This window comes from Toxorhynchites rutilus, chromosome 3, assembly GCF_029784135.1.
Source record: "Toxorhynchites rutilus septentrionalis strain SRP chromosome 3, ASM2978413v1, whole genome shotgun sequence".
Lineage (NCBI taxonomy): Eukaryota > Metazoa > Arthropoda > Insecta > Diptera > Culicidae > Toxorhynchites > Toxorhynchites rutilus.
Window position 1 is genome coordinate 252,237,148 of NC_073746.1, and position 18,201 is coordinate 252,255,348.

The 18,201-nt window shown below is 36.6% G+C and overlaps 1 protein-coding gene across 3 annotated transcripts in view; it reads left to right on the top strand.

Annotated features, from left to right (window-relative positions):
• Positions 1–18,201, top strand: part of LOC129777200 (neuropeptide SIFamide receptor) — a 310,914-nt gene that overhangs the window by 11,848 nt on the left and 280,865 nt on the right. For all 3 annotated transcript variants that reach the window (XM_055783328.1, XM_055783327.1, XM_055783329.1), the window contains exon 2: positions 15,391–15,661. In XM_055783328.1, the coding sequence (XP_055639303.1) occupies positions 15,463–15,661 (199 nt within the window). In that variant the 5' untranslated portion in view covers positions 15,391–15,462. The remainder of the gene's footprint in view (positions 1–15,390; positions 15,662–18,201) is intronic.

Here is an 18,201-nt window from a genome sequence, read left to right on the forward strand (position 1 = left end):
CATTTTGAGGCGTAAGAGTATCGCTATCTATCGATTAACATTTGTTTTATTTATAACACAGTAGCCGTTGAGGCGCAAGAGAATTCCTATTCTATCGATGCACAACACATGTCGCCTTTTTCCGGCGTAAGAATATTGCTATTGTTCGAATGTTCACAGTTGGGCTGTTCACAGCGGGACTGTTGATATGGGGCTTCCATTGTTGCGTTATTAATAGTGCCAATTACCGATGCAGCAGACCGAAAATGTGAGCGGTAAGGGACTGGGATTACCGACACATGATGATTGTAGCGTGGACATAGTATTTAGAATAATACACAAAGATGGTCAGTTGAGGGGCCCTGAGTTATTAGCTCATGATCGTTCGCTTAGTAGTGGACACGCAACCAATTAGGCTACGAGACCCCCTACAAGAGACGAACAAGTTCTAAGTTTCGCGCAACGAAAACAAGCAACACACATAAAGCTAAACACTGGTGGCTAGAAGCGATCTATAATCATTTGCACTCTTCTCTTGCAATGCCAGATGCACTTCAAGTGAAATATTTGCTAGCGTTCACAGCTCGAGGGGAAATATAACACACGAAACGAGCAGTGTTTTTTCAGGCACAGAAATATTCTGAGAATTTTCTTCAGAGGAGATGCAATACTTATACGCCAGCGATAGCTTACTTAATATGCAAGAATGGAGTTCACATCTCAAATATTCTCGTTTCGCTATCCCCCTTCTTTGTTCCTATTCTAGCAGCTGCATAAGTTGCCCGTTATCGACTGCTCTGTTCGGGAAAGCACACAAATGGACAGAACAAATGTAATTCGCCATTTTGTTGCGGCCGCCATCTTGGATTTTCAAGATCATCAAATACGCAGTTTTATAATGACTGCAGAGATAAAGGTGTGTTCCAAATTTCAGATCAATCGTTCAACAGGAAGGGTGCCAAATTTCCAATTATGTGGGGCAGCGCTACAGACAAACGCGTTACAAACGTGTTACACGAAACTGCTATCATTCATATATATATATATATATATATATATATATATATATATATATATATATATATATATATATATATATATATATATATATATATATATATATATATATATATATATATATATATATATATATATATATAATAAAGTTGTCAATTTTTAAATTTCATTTTTGATTTGGATGCCTCTATCTTCGATGATCGAGAATTGAATTTTCGATGTAGGATCAAGTCTATCATTAAGGAGGCCAAATCAGAAAAGACAGGTCACGTTTTTATGAAATATTTTCAACTTTAATAACAATCTTTTTTTGTTTAATAACAAATTTGTATGAGTTGCACACCAATCGAATCGATTGTTTTCTATGATTTGTTGGGTATGCTATACTTAACTTAAACTTAAAATAGCGGAAATGGAAGCATTCCCATTTTCACATACAATTGTTGGTGTCAATTACGAGCTAATAATTTATTATTGAGATACATTATTTATATACCGCTGCAAATCAAATGCAAATGCAGCGTTTGTTCTACAGATAAATGTGATGAGAGAGGAACATTTATGCTCCATCCGTCTCTGTCAAATCACAGTCTCGCACCAACTAGCAAGCAGAAAGACAGAGTGGTGAACATACAAAACGATTTTGTCTGATACAAAGGGTGAATGAACGACATCGCACACTGCTATTCAGCGAAGTTATCAATCATTTTCTAACCGTGAAGTAGTTGACATAATCAACCAAAAGAAAGAAAAAACAAGAAATGGAGCACAAAGTTCAAACCTAATATCAGCAACAGGAGAGTAGTCATAACCTGAACGAAAAAATTCGAGGGGTTGTATCCGAGACACGACCGCTTTGGACGTAGGACTACGCAATCTTTTTTTTTAAATTTGTTGGTTTATCTTTTTGAATATTATTTGCGAATACGTCGAAATTTCATAAAGTAAAAAAATCCGGGAACCCTGAATAGGTTTTATGGCATAAAAATGGATAAAAATAAAACATCGCGAGAATGACCGTTCATGAAAAATCGTTTCTCGACTCTCGGTCAAAACCGTCAACAAAGCTAGGAGCTTGTTGCATTAGAACAGAGCCGATTCTCACGAGAACAAATACGAATGACAACTGAAAGTATCGAAGGTGTGCTATTCACATGTACAGGAGATTTTTTTTTATCCCAACAGTTTATTTTATTGGGCTCATTTAGCAATGCAACTGTAACAGAGCTGAATTCATTCGTGTAAATTTTTTATCTTAAGATATCTTTTGTTGTATATTACACTGTTACCATTTTGAGGCGTAAGAGTATCGCTATCTATCGATTAACATTTGTTTTATTTATAACACAGTAGCCGTTGAGGCGCAAGAGAATTCCTATTCTATCGATGCACAACACATGTCGCCTTTTTCCGGCGTAAGAATATTGCTATTGTTCGAATGTTCATAGTTGGGCTGTTCACAGCGGGACTGTTGATATGGGGCTTCCATTGTTGCGTTATTAATAGTGCCAATTACCGATGCAGCAGACCGAAAATGTGAGCGGTAAGGGACTGGGATTACCGACACATGATGATTGTAGCGTGGACATAGTATTTAGAATAATACACAAAGATGGTCAGTTGAGGGGCCCTGAGTTATTAGCTCATGATCGTTCGCTTAGTAGTGGACACGCAACCAATTAGGCTACGAGACCCCCTACAAGAGACGAACAAGTTCTAAGTTTCGCGCAACGAAAACAAGCAACACACATAAAGCTAAACACTGGTGGCTAGAAGCGATCTATAATCATTTGCACTCTTCTCTTGCAATGCCAGATGCACTTCAAGTGAAATATTTGCTAGCGTTCACAGCTCGAGGGGAAATATAACACACGAAACGAGCAGTGTTTTTTCAGGCACAGAAATATTCTGAGAATTTTCTTCAGAGGAGATGCAATACTTATACGCCAGCGATAGCTTACTTAATATGCAAGAATGGAGTTCACATCTCAAATATTCTCGTTTCGCTATCCCCCTTCTTTGTTCCTATTCTAGCAGCTGCATAAGTTGCCCGTTATCGACTGCTCTGTTCGGGAAAGCACACAAATGGACAGAACAAATGTAATTCGCCATTTTGTTGCGGCCGCCATCTTGGATTTTCAAGATCATCAAATACGCAGTTTTATAATGACTGCAGAGATAAAGGTGTGTTCCAAATTTCAGATCAATCGTTCAACAGGAAGGGTGCCAAATTTCCAATTATGTGGGGCAGCGCTACAGACAAACGCGTTACAAACGTGTTACACGAAACTGCTATCATTCTTATATATATATATATATATATATATATATATATATATATATATATATATATATATATATATATATATATATATATATAATAAAGTTGTCAATTTTTAAATTTCATTTTTGATTTGGATGCCTCTATCTTCGATGATCGAGAATTGAATTTTCGATGTAGGATCAAGTCTATCATTAAGGAGGCCAAATCAGAAAAGACAGGTCACGTTTTTATGAAATATTTTCAACTTTAATAACAATATTTTTTTGTTTAATAACAAATTTGTATGAGTTGCACACCAATCGAATCGATTGTTTTCTATGATTTGTTGGGTATGCTATACTTAACTTAAACTTAAAATAGCGGAAATGGAAGCATTCCCATTTTCACATACAATTGTTGGTGTCAATTACGAGCTAATAATTTATTATTGAGATACATTATTTATATACCGCTGCAAATCAAATGCAAATGCAGCGTTTGTTCTACAGATAAATGTGATGAGAGAGGAACATTTATGCTCCATCCGTCTCTGTCAAATCACAGTCTCGCACCAACTAGCAAGCAGAAAGACAGAGTGGTGAACATACAAAACGATTTTGTCTGATACAAAGGGTGAATGAACGACATCGCACACTGCTATTCAGCGAAGTTATCAATCATTTTCTAACCGTGAAGTAGTTGACATAATCAACCAAAAGAAAGAAAAAACAAGAAATGGAGCACAAAGTTCAAACCTAATATCAGCAACAGGAGAGTAGTCATAACCTGAACGAAAAAATTCGAGGGGTTGTATCCGAGACACGACCGCTTTGGACGTAGGACTACGCAATCTTTTTTTTTTAAATTTGTTGGTTTATCTTTTTGAATATTATTTGCGAATACGTCGAAATTTCATAAAGTAAAAAAATCCGGGAACCCTGAATAGGTTTTATGGCATAAAAATGGATAAAAATAAAACATCGCGAGAATGACCGTTCATGAAAAATCGTTTCTCGACTCTCGGTCAAAACCGTCAACAAAGCTAGGAGCTTGTTGCATTAGAACAGAGCCGATTCTCACGAGAACAAATACGAATGACAACTGAAAGTATCGAAGGTGTGCTATTCACATGTACAGGAGATTTTTTTTATCCCAACAGTTTATTTTATTGGGCTCATTTAGCAATGCAACTGTAACAGAGCTGAATTCATTCGTGTAAATTTTTTATCTTAAGATATCTTTTGTTGTATATTACACTGTTACCATTTTGAGGCGTAAGAGTATCGCTATCTATCGATTAACATTTGTTTTATTTATAACACAGTAGCCGTTGAGGCGCAAGAGAATTCCTATTCTATCGATGCACAACACATGTCGCCTTTTTCCGGCGTAAGAATATTGCTATTGTTCGAATGTTCACAGTTGGGCTGTTCACAGCGGGACTGTTGATATGGGGCTTCCATTGTTGCGTTATTAATAGTGCCAATTACCGATGCAGCAGACCGAAAATGTGAGCGGTAAGGGACTGGGATTACCGACACATGATGATTGTAGCGTGGACATAGTATTTAGAATAATACACAAAGATGGTCAGTTGAGGGGCCCTGAGTTATTAGCTCATGATCGTTCGCTTAGTAGTGGACACGCAACCAATTAGGCTACGAGACCCCCTACAAGAGACGAACAAGTTCTAAGTTTCGCGCAACGAAAACAAGCAACACACATAAAGCTAAACACTGGTGGCTAGAAGCGATCTATAATCATTTGCACTCTTCTCTTGCAATGCCAGATGCACTTCAAGTGAAATATTTGCTAGCGTTCACAGCTCGAGGGGAAATATAACACACGAAACGAGCAGTGTTTTTTCAGGCACAGAAATATTCTGAGAATTTTCTTCAGAGGAGATGCAATACTTATACGCCAGCGATAGCTTACTTAATATGCAAGAATGGAGTTCACATCTCAAATATTCTCGTTTCGCTATCCCCCTTCTTTGTTCCTATTCTAGCAGCTGCATAAGTTGCCCGTTATCGACTGCTCTGTTCGGGAAAGCACACAAATGGACAGAACAAATGTAATTCGCCATTTTGTTGCGGCCGCCATCTTGGATTTTCAAGATCATCAAATACGCAGTTTTATAATGACTGCAGAGATAAAGGTGTGTTCCAAATTTCAGATCAATCGTTCAACAGGAAGGGTGCCAAATTTCCAATTATGTGGGGCAGCGCTACAGACAAACGCGTTACAAACGTGTTACACGAAACTGCTATCATTCTTATATATATATATATATATATATATATATATATATATATATATATATATATATATATATATATATATATATATATATATATATATATATATATATATATATATATATATATATATATATATATATAATAAAGTTGTCAATTTTTAAATTTCATTTTTGATTTGGATGCCTCTATCTTCGATGATCGAGAATTGAATTTTCGATGTAGGATCAAGTCTATCATTAAGGAGGCCAAATCAGAAAAGACAGGTCACGTTTTTATGAAATATTTTCAACTTTAATAACAATATTTTTTTGTTTAATAACAAATTTGTATGAGTTGCACACCAATCGAATCGATTGTTTTCTATGATTTGTTGGGTATGCTATACTTAACTTAAACTTAAAATAGCGGAAATGGAAGCATTCCCATTTTCACATACAATTGTTGGTGTCAATTACGAGCTAATAATTTATTATTGAGATACATTATTTATATACCGCTGCAAATCAAATGCAAATGCAGCGTTTGTTCTACAGATAAATGTGATGAGAGAGGAACATTTATGCTCCATCCGTCTCTGTCAAATCACAGTCTCGCACCAACTAGCAAGCAGAAAGACAGAGTGGTGAACATACAAAACGATTTTGTCTGATACAAAGGGTGAATGAACGACATCGCACACTGCTATTCAGCGAAGTTATCAATCATTTTCTAACCGTGAAGTAGTTGACATAATCAACCAAAAGAAAGAAAAAACAAGAAATGGAGCACAAAGTTCAAACCTAATATCAGCAACAGGAGAGTAGTCATAACCTGAACGAAAAAATTCGAGGGGTTGTATCCGAGACACGACCGCTTTGGACGTAGGACTACGCAATCTTTTTTTTTTAAATTTGTTGGTTTATCTTTTTGAATATTATTTGCGAATACGTCGAAATTTCATAAAGTAAAAAAATCCGGGAACCCTGAATAGGTTTTATGGCATAAAAATGGATAAAAATAAAACATCGCGAGAATGACCGTTCATGAAAAATCGTTTCTCGACTCTCGGTCAAAACCGTCAACAAAGCTAGGAGCTTGTTGCATTAGAACAGAGCCGATTCTCACGAGAACAAATACGAATGACAACTGAAAGTATCGGAGGTGTGCTATTCACATGTACAGGAGATTTTTTTTTATCCCAACAGTTTATTTTATTGGGCTCATTTAGCAATGCAACTGTAACAGAGCTGAATTCATTCGTGTAAATTTTTTATCTTAAGATATCTTTTGTTGTATATTACACTGTTACCATTTTGAGGCGTAAGAGTATCGCTATCTATCGATTAACATTTGTTTTATTTATAACACAGTAGCCGTTGAGGCGCAAGAGAATTCCTATTCTATCGATGCACAACACATGTCGCCTTTTTCCGGCGTAAGAATATTGCTATTGTTCGAATGTTCACAGTTGGGCTGTTCACAGCGGGACTGTTGATATGGGGCTTCCATTGTTGCGTTATTAATAGTGCCAATTACCGATGCAGCAGACCGAAAATGTGAGCGGTAAGGGACTGGGATTACCGACACATGATGATTGTAGCGTGGACATAGTATTTAGAATAATACACAAAGATGGTCAGTTGAGGGGCCCTGAGTTATTAGCTCATGATCGTTCGCTTAGTAGTGGACACGCAACCAATTAGGCTACGAGACCCCCTACAAGAGACGAACAAGTTCTAAGTTTCGCGCAACGAAAACAAGCAACACACATAAAGCTAAACACTGGTGGCTAGAAGCGATCTATAATCATTTGCACTCTTCTCTTGCAATGCCAGATGCACTTCAAGTGAAATATTTGCTAGCGTTCACAGCTCGAGGGGAAATATAACACACGAAACGAGCAGTGTTTTTTCAGGCACAGAAATATTCTGAGAATTTTCTTCAGAGGAGATGCAATACTTATACGCCAGCGATAGCTTACTTAATATGCAAGAGTGGAGTTCACATCTCAAATATTCTCGTTTCGCTATCCCCCTTCTTTGTTCCTATTCTAGCAGCTGCATAAGTTGCCCGTTATCGACTGCTCTGTTCGGGAAAGCACACAAATGGACAGAACAAATGTATGGGGAAATGAGAATGCTTCCAATTTTCATCAATTTGAACCATATACAGACTATGGGATTGTAATGTATAGCATATCAAACAAATCTTAGAAACATTCCGATTCGATTGGTATGCAAATCGTTAAAACCCGTTCGCAGCAAAAATAGTTATTAACGTTAACTTTATTTCATAAAAACGTGACCTGTTTTCTGATTTGGCACCCTTAATGTAAGACGTAGTCCTACGTCAAAACAACGTTTGGGATTATGCTTTGCTCCTGTCGGAACGTGTTTTTTTCACCGTTTACCAATCAGGAGGTGTTTATTTATAATTTCGTTTCAGACCTATTGTTCCAAAAGAGTTTCCGTTGTTGACTTGCAATCGGAGAAAAGTGCGCCACCCGACCAGACCGACATTTGTTCTCATGCTATCGATCCAATTTTATGCCGTCTGGTGGGGAGTGCTTCTGTATGTATGCATCACATTGTTATTGTTTGTATGCGTCTCCAAAGGTAGATTGAAGTGGTTAAAATATTTGGAATAATGCTACTGGTGGAATAAAATAAATTCACCTGTTACAGAGTGTGTGTTAACTACGAAAAAGACCGTCGCGATGTATACTCAGTGCGAGGCGTACTTCGACATAGACATCAACATAAATTGTAACATATGGTCAGCTTGTGCATTGTTCTCGCGAGATCATCAATACACCATCTGCTTCTACAAATTTTGAGGTAACCAAAACATTTTGCTAAAGAGTTATTTTTTATCTTCGCTTTTTTTTGTCGGCCTACTTCCGCCTCTTCAGTGCCAATCACCGACATCAGGGAGGCGACTCCGCCTTACCTATCAGACTCAACAACTCATGAACCGGGGCAACAGAAGACGTACTTCCCTTGCGAAAGAGGGCGTAGCCAGAGATTTTTCGCCTCAGAAAATCCCAACGACGTCAGCTGGAATTAAACCCAGCCCGGTCAGGTTGTGAGGCATTCACGCTAATCACATAACCACTGGCGTCGTCAAACTCCCTATTCTTCTTTTTTTTCATTCAGATCAAAACACATTAGTCCTTTCACTAAACAATGTATGCTCCCTCTAAACGAAAGTGGTAAAAGTAACATTTGTTTGACTACTTCATACACAGGGTAATTTTCATGAAGGTTCGTTTTTAAAACTTTTATTCTTGACAGATAAAGGATGATTCGTGACATATGATTAAGAAAAAAAAATGCTTAGTTTCTATTACCTTTCATTGTCGAGGCAGCCTTTTTTCAAATCATTGATTATTATTATCAAAATTTGTGCTCTGCGAAAAAATTATATTGATAACTTGAATATTGTATGCAGCGACGAAGCTCATTTCTGGTTGTATAGATATAAGAGCTGTTAATGTATCCAGAAAATTACAATTCTTGATACCATTTATGGGCGGGTGGAATCATAGGGTTGTTTACAAAACTTTTTTTGTCTCATCCATCATTGCTGGTGGTTCATAGTGATTAACCAGCAACAATTGAAGCCTTGGAAGACAATATTACACACACGGATCTTTACTGAGATAACAGCTGAAATACTCGAAAAGTGGCGCAAAATATGATTTTCTGCATAATCCTCTCAACCGTAGTGGCGATTAGCATTTGTCATATTCCTTTCGCTTATTTGCCTCTGTTTTTTTTTAAATTTTTCAGCTGGATTAATTAGTCTTGTCGTTACATACTGTAAATTACAAAATACCGCCTTGTTGGCGATATATTCCTTTTGTTTCACTGTTCATTTGAAGCATTGATATGGGGATTCTACTGTTGTGCTATTAATAGCACAATTAGTCCGGTGTTTCTTGTAGTGAGCAGCAGAACGTGGATTGAGAAAGGCTGAATCACTGAAAATCGTTCGCTAGCAAGAGAACACAAAGCATTTTGGCTACGAAGAACTTCTGAGCCAGCATTTGTATGGAATTATCACCAAAAAGTAAATGGTAGAAACCAATGAAAAATTCATACACTTTTCTCAATTTATGAGCGTTTTATTGTGGAATTAAAAACGATTCTCTAAAAAATCACACTTCACAAGGTTTATCAATGAAGTAATGAGGATTTTTTCCTCTTACCTCTCAACCTTCTTACACCGATAAAGTTTAGATTTACCTTCTTTTATTCGCGGCAATAGTTGTACTTTTCGCTTTGAAATAATGTACATATCATCGTGTCTCAAGTTATCACGAAGCTACATTGTTTATAAATTACGTTCAAATGGCGATGTTGCACATTCTAATTTCTTTTTCAAGTGTATTTTGAAAATGAACGAAGAGAGTTGCAATTTTGTGTTGATTTTTGTTATAAGTTCATAACATTCTTTTTCATAATATTATGTTCACAAGAATAGAAATATTTAAAGATATCTCTCCAAAATACGTACATAATGTCGTTTGTGTGTCATAACGAAATTACGTGGACGATATTGATTTCATTTTTTAACATTGAAACACAATTCTTGCGCCATAATAGGAAATAAAAAAGGAATATTTATTTGAATGTTAATTAAGTTACATTCCACGATTAACCAAGGACAAACAAGTACAGGTCAGACTCGACTATATACAATATTTGACTGAATTATATACAGTCTGAAAAATATATAAAAATATATCTCATTTCGTTTCCACCGTGAAGTGTATTCGAGAATCAGGCCCATCAAATATGATCCTCTATCACATTCTGGAAGATTCCGGATATATGTATTTTTTTTTTCAATACGAGAAAGGTGCTTTCTGACTTTAAGGATGAATCAAAAATATTTTTTTTACGTAGGACTACGTCTTACATTAAGGGTGTCAAATCGGAAAACCGGTCACGTTTTTATGAAATAAAGTTAATGTTGATAACCATTTTTGCTGCGAATTGATTTTAACGATTTGCATACCAATCGAATCGGAAATTTTCTAAGATTTGTTTGATATGCTATACATTACAATCCTATAGTCTGTATATGGTTCAAATTGATGAAAATTGGAAGCATTCCCATTTCCCCATACATTTGTTCTATCCATTTGTGTACTTTCCCGAACAGAGCTGTCAATAACGAGCAACTTATGCAGCCGCTAGAATAGAAACAGTCGTAGACGAATGAATCGTTGGAAAGTCTCCGTAAATAGAGTAAAAGAAGAAGAATAGAAACAACGAAGGGGGATAGCAAAAAGCGAATATTTGCGAAGTAAGTAAGCTGTCGCTAGCGCATAAGTATTGCATCTCCTCTGAGGAAAATTCTCAGAATCTTTCTGTTTCCGAAACAACAAAGGTCGCTCATTCTGCTCGTTTTGTGTTTTATGTTTCATCTCGAGCTGTAAACGCTAGCGAATATTTCACTTGAAGTTTATCGCTGCAACTGTGTACATCTGTTAGACGCGTGTTTGATGCTTGTTGAATGGAAATGCACGGAAGATGCCTCTCGTTAAATACTCAGTGCGGTGCTTGCATTTATATAAAGGAACAAGTTGCGACATATGACCAATTACAATTAGTGTATTGTTCTCGCAGAAGCACGAAAGAATCATTGCTTCTAGAAATGATTCTACAAAACCACGCAAGCCATTAAACCTTTTAAGGGTACCCAGAAGTTTTTACTAAAGAGTTATTTACGAACTTTCGACGTATTCGCAAATAATATCCAAAATGATAAACCAACAAATTTCAAAAAAAATGATTGCATAGTCCTACGTCCTAAGCGGTCGTGTCTCGGATACAACCTCTCGATTTTTTTCTTTTATATTCAAAAAACAATAGATATATGTATATAAAACAAATAAAAAAAAAGATTTTTTCCAAAAAAAGTTTTATTCAATCCAAAATAAAATCAATAAATTTCTGAATAGATGTGTAAAATTTGTTTAAAAACAGAGAACAGAACTAGAAAAACTGCCATTCATTTTTTTTTTTCATAATAGAGCAATATCACGCCAAATCGTCCGGCCGCTGACCCGATTCTCTCCGAAGCTTTTTAAATTTGGTACTTATGATGGAAACTAACCAAAATAACAATTTTAATTGAAATATAACCAATTTAAATTACGATTGTTTTTTGAAAAGGGCGTATTCAAAATAATTGATCTTTCTTTCAAAAAATCGTAAGAGAAAATCCAGATGTCTGATAAAAATATGATGTTTGACCAAGTTGTTCGAAAATCAGTTGGTAAATTTACATTTCAATTACACTGTCAAAAAATTCAAAAATTGAATTAAATATTTAAATCTTTTATATCTCAAAACAACCCTCTTCGATATTTTTTTTGTATATTTTTATTTGAAAAATTAAACAAAATTTGTTATATCTTGAGAACTGTAAGTCCTAGGATAAAATGTTATGTATAGTTTTTTGTGTTGAATCGTATGTAGATTCTATTATTCATATTACTTTTCTTAAATGGTAACGATTTCATTAAGTAATGATATTTCATAAATTTATATAATTTATAATTTACTAGCTGACCCGTTCATTGATTGATCTTCTAATCTACCCATTAAAATTATTTTTTACTATAAAATTTGAGTACTTCTACCAAAACTCGACATTATAATATCAAATTATTAAAATATTACACAATTCTCGTGCAAGATTTTTCATCCACTACAAGTAACATGTTTAGGGGGTCTCCGTAGCCACATTGGTTGCGCGTTCGCTTAGTAAGCGATCGATCGTGAGTTCAAAACTCAGGGCCCTCATTGACCATCTTTGTGTTGTTACAGAATAGCTACGTCCACGCAACAATCACCAGCGATGGAGATCGATCCACGGTCGAAATAAGATCGATTCATCTCTGCAAGACACATCGGGCTGCTGTTCTATAAATAACTCAACAATGATCTGTCTCCGCTGTCCGGTGGTCTAACTGGATAATGGAAGAACAGAAAGAATACTCTTACGCCTAAATGGCTATTGTGTGAATGTACCATATGTAATGGTATAGAAGGAATACTGGCGAATGGCAACTGTGTAATGTGCTTATTATAGATATGATAACCATGTGACATGTACACGATTAAAATTCGGCTCCTTTACTGCTAAAATGTTAATGAGCCTTAAATAAATAAATGGGATAAAAAAAGTAACATGTTTTTCCGTTACATGGAATAAATGTTTGATACAGAAAAAATGATAGAATGAAGACAGCCCTAAATCGGACAATTCTTTTCTCGAGTTTTGCTCTTATCCACACATTCGGCGATTCATTTTTATTTATAAAGATAGAAGACGATATAGGAGTGCGTTTTATCACTTTAAACTCCATTTTCACTTTCGAACGAAGATCAATTTCGCTACCGCAAACATCAAATGAACTAACAACGCTTGTCAATATGTAATTGTAGAACACATGTGAATTCAAATTTTTCGATTTTTCCCATTTTCCTTCAGAGTGCGAAAATTTTCAGTTGTCATGTTTGATTGGAATATGTTTGGTTGAAATATGTGAATTATTTTTATGGGACCCTCTCTCCTTTCCAGAGGAGGAAGGTGTGTCATACCATCATAGAAACATTTCTCGTACCCGTACTCGTAACACTCACACCCCAAATTTGGCTCCATTTGCTTGATTAGTTATCGAGTTATGCGGAAGTTTGTGTTTCATTTGTATGGCAGACACCCCTCCCCCTCCCTTAGAGAGGGGGAAGGGGTCTCGAACTATCATAAGAACCTTCCCCGGCCCCAAAAACCCCTACATACGAATTTCCATGTCGATCGGTTCAGTAGTTTCCGAGTCCATAAGAATCAGACAGACAGACAGAAATCCATTTTTGTAGATATAGATATCTTCATTTTGGTCTCCTTGGTCAAGTTCGACACGGCCCTAACAATATAAAAGTTTTCAATATTAAATTTCATTTTTGAGCAAGATTTTTCAACAGTGTTATTTTTTCTAAATGACCATTTGACTTTCCAATAACTTTTTTAAATATCATATTTTAATCAGACATCTGGAATTTGAGTTACTATTTTTTGAAAGAAAGATCAATGGTTTTGATAAGCCCTTTTCAAAAATCAGTCGTGATTTAAATTGGTCTTATTATAATTAAAATAGTAATTTTGGGTAGCTTTCATCATAAGTACCACGTTAAAAAAAATCGTGGGTGGTCGGGTCAAATTTGCTGTTTTTTGGCCGATTTGGGGTGGAATCACTCCACTGATTTGAGTTAATTTCTAAAAACAAACTAACATGACGAGAACCGTGTTTGCAAGTCCCTAGAGTTTATTTTTAATTTCATAAACACAACTTTACGTATATTGTGTATTCTTTTCTCAGTTCACCATGAAAACGTGTGCTTTTCACACAATAAACACCCGAATGATTTGGGAAGGTACTTCCAGATCTAAGTTTTAATCAAATCAGTACAATTATGCGTTATGAATGCCGAATTTACTACTCTTAGCATCGTTCAGGTTGTTCTCCGTCAAGTTGCGTGTTGAGCTTTCCAGTTTATTCCGCTCTATAGCTGATTGTTTGGTAGCAGCTTTTTTGGTTCATTGCAGAGCACCTCCCACTCGAAGGCTACACCCCCTCTTGTTTCGCCTAATGGTTCGTTTCCTAAATGAGATGTATACACGGGTTCGTTTGCGTTGTTTCCAGCCGTAAATGTACAAAAGACAGCCACCGGGGAAGGATGCTTTGCATAATATTCGCCCATACATCAGCAATAATACCAGCGCTAAATCCTTTCGCTCGGGAGATGTGAATGCATAAAACATGCCGTTGCATAAGGCCATACAATTTTGGATGAGCGGTGCAACCGAAATGCCACACACCCAGCTCTCCAGGAGTGCACTGCATTCATTAAACGTCTCTGTTCGCACCAGGAGTCGTGTACGATGCACATCTTGTTTTGCACGCGCTCTCTTATTTGTTCGTATCATAAGGAACAATACTTTCCAACCGAAATAGAAAAAAAACTGGTATTATGAAGTCGTGCAAATACTTCACAATTTCGATTGTACCACTTCACTGTGGCCGTGAAAATCTCGAAAACAACTATTCAGAAGCGATTGATTATTTCTCTAATTTCGATGACGGGTGAGCAATGGATGATAATTCTAAGGTTTTGGTTGGTATACGTTTTTTTCTTGCACCGGAGGCTATTTCAATGTGATAGATAGAGCTTTTGACTTTTCCGAATAATTTTGATAATGTGCTATTGAGGAAAAACACAGCATAGTTCGAAATGGGTTTGTTTTCGTCTAACTTGATGCCGCCTTCTCATCCGTGCATTTAATTTCTGTGCTCGCGAGCAAAGACTAGAAACTTTCCGAAGCACTTTTCCGATTGTCAGTTATCTCGGTTTCAAATGTTTCCACTCCATGAATAAAGCAAAAATTTGAAACAAAGTTTGTCGTAATTCAATTCAAGAATTAAAAATTGCAGTGACGGGGAAAAATGAGGAAGCATCTACATCTGGAGACGCCACCAAGTTTTGGAGTTGTTTTTCTGTATGCGTGTTGCTGCAATGTCATTCTTCAATAGTTCCAGAGGGATGATGCACAGCGAAAGGATATAGTGCAGAATTCATGGTAGATAAAATACGGAGTATAACATTTGAAGATGTTTTCCTTTCTGTCCTTGTCAGACTGATCGTTGTATTCTTCATCCTGAACTTGATAGCGAACTATACAATGTGAACTTTTGAACTCGTTGTAGGATAATTCTACTTCCGTTTTGATGGATGCTTACTGAATGGAGAATATATCTCGAGTCAAAGACAATATCAAATTCTGTTTGTAACTTTCTTTCATTACGTTTATTTCCAGGTACAGGAAACACCACTAAACGACACCGGTCCATATGGGGAGTTCGAACTGTTCTACCGTCATTCGTCTACCATGACGGCCGTGTATTGTGTGGCCTATTTCGTGGTGTTTATCGTTGGGCTGGTTGGCAACAGTTTTGTAATAGCCGTGGTCTTTCGGGCACCACGGATGCGAACCGTGACTAACTTCTTCATCGTGAACCTGGCGTTGGCCGATGTGTTGGTGATAGTGTTCTGTTTGCCGGCGACGCTCATGAGCAACATTTTCGTGCGTAAGTAGACAAACTGGTGTATAGGACAATGCTTATTTGATATAGCCCATATTCGGTATAAGAACTGAAGAGAAAATAATCAACTACTGTAATAATACGTTATGTGATTATATTAGGTTGGGGGAAAAGAAATCCATAATTTTTGTGAGAAATTCAAAACTTTATTGGATATGCTTCGGATTGATCGTTTTGTTGTAATTTTTTGCCATTCTAAAGGTAGTTTGATAATGCCTATCTCACCTTGTCTTGTCAGTCTTGGCCCTTATTGATGTAAAACTCTAGTAATAGATTTTCACAATTTCCCCTTGACATCAATTTTTTATCACTAAGGAGTTTTGTTTGCGAGAAAAATGTGGTAATCGCATGATGTCAGGGTTCGACTACAGTGATGTGCGCAAAGAGAAATCCACCCCATTCGTAATCAAAGTGTTCCAATATTAAAATATTTTTTCAAACTTTTCGGTATTCCAGTCAATACTACGTAAAAATAGGTAATTATTAGACCATTTGTCATTTCAGTATCGTTGATTTATTTTTTAGAAAAACAGAAAATTACTGTGGTTTCTAAATGGGCGCTTTTAGGGTATGACAAAAAATTCCACTGCTCTATTAAAAAAAACAAATTATTAATAGTCAATGTGATCCCATTTGGTCTCGATAACCAACTGATAATGCTTTGGCATATTCTCCACGACGTTCCGGAGGTGTTGGGAGTCTAGCTCGTCCCAAGGCTTCTTCAACACAGCAAAATAGTTTTGCTTGTTCGTAACGTCAGTTTTGTCCACCTTATTGTCAAAAATCGTCCATAAATTCTCAATAGGATTCAAGACGGGATTTTGAAGTAGAACCAATGGTGTATTGGTTTGATCCGGGCCGATCCGAAGAATGTTTCTGTTTTCTTAGCAGTATTCTTCAGGTCATTATCTTGCTGGAAGGTGTAGTTATCCACCAGCCCCATTTTCAGCTAGATTCTTCCAGGTTCTCACCTAAAATGTCGATGTAACCATCGGCAGTCATAATACCGTCGACCTGCGCTATGTTTCCCACCCAGTCCACGAGAAACAGCCCCACACCATGATATCTCCACCACCGTGCTTCATAGTCGGTTGTAACTACAAACGACCCTGGAGGGCCTCGTCGCTCTTCCGATACATTCGGAGTTGCTTTTTCTTGTTAAACAGCTCGAACTTGGACTCGTCCGACTATAAACGAGCTTCCAGAACTCCAGAACCCCCTCGCAAACTGACGTTGTCTTTTTTGTTGTTGGGATTGCGGATCATCGGTCGCTTTTTGGCGAAATAGCTTCAGGTCCCGTTCCACCAAGCGTTGCCGAATGGTCGATTGGAAAAGTCCAAATCCAACCTTTCTTTAATCGCCTAAAAGGTGGTTCGTAGGTTTTTCTTTACATCCCGGATGATTAGCGTATCCCTTGTTGCATCAGTTTTGGTCCTCTTTCCGGTCGATCGGCTAAGCTGCCGAGCATCTGATGCTTCCGAATGACCGTACCACGGCTTACTCCATACTTCTCGGCAATGTTTCGTTGAGACCCCCTACGCTGGAAGTAACGTACAACCGAGGTGGTGTATCGATGAAGAAAACATGGTAAACAAATTTACGCAATTGTTTTTTTCGACAAACAAAACAAAAAAATAACAAAAGTCATTTTTTTGTTTTTCTAAAAAAGTTAATCAACGATAGTATATTAGAAAAATGATCTTTTAATTACCTACTTTATTATAGTTACAAATATATATATATATATATATATATATATATATATATATATATATATATATAAATATATATATATATATATATATATATATATATATATATATATATATATATATATATTTATATTTATATATATATATATATATATATATATATATATATATATATACATATATATATATATATATATATATATATATATATATATATATATATATATATATATATATATATATATAAAGGGTGTGTCACATCAAATTGCATCACGGAAAAACGCTGTAGAAATTCGCCCAGTAGACCGATCCTTTTGAAAATTTTAGACAGTAAAATAGAAACTATTAAACAACTATTGGCATTTTCTTCTTATTCATACTTCGAGCCCAAGCCCGTATGCTCGCACCTTCCTCTTTACCCCGTCCATAAAGTTCTGTACAACGTCAGGTTGTAGTTTTTTTTCCAACAGAAATCCATTCTCTTGAAGTTCGCCTCCGATTTGACAACTTTTGGGTTCTTCCGGAGGGCCTGCTTCATAATCGCCCAATATTTCTCTATTGGGCGAAGCTCCGGTGCGTTGGGCGGGCTCATTTCCTTTGGCACGAAGGTGACCCCGTTGGCTTCGTACCACTCCAACACGTCCTTTGAATAGTGGCACGAAGCGAGATCCGGCCAGAAGATGGTCGGGCCCTCGTGCTGCTTCAATAGTGGTAGTAAGCGCTTCTGTAGGCACTCCTTAAGGTAAACCTGCCCGTTTACCGTGCCGGTCATCACGAAGGGGGCGCGCTAGTATCTATATAAATAAAAAAGAT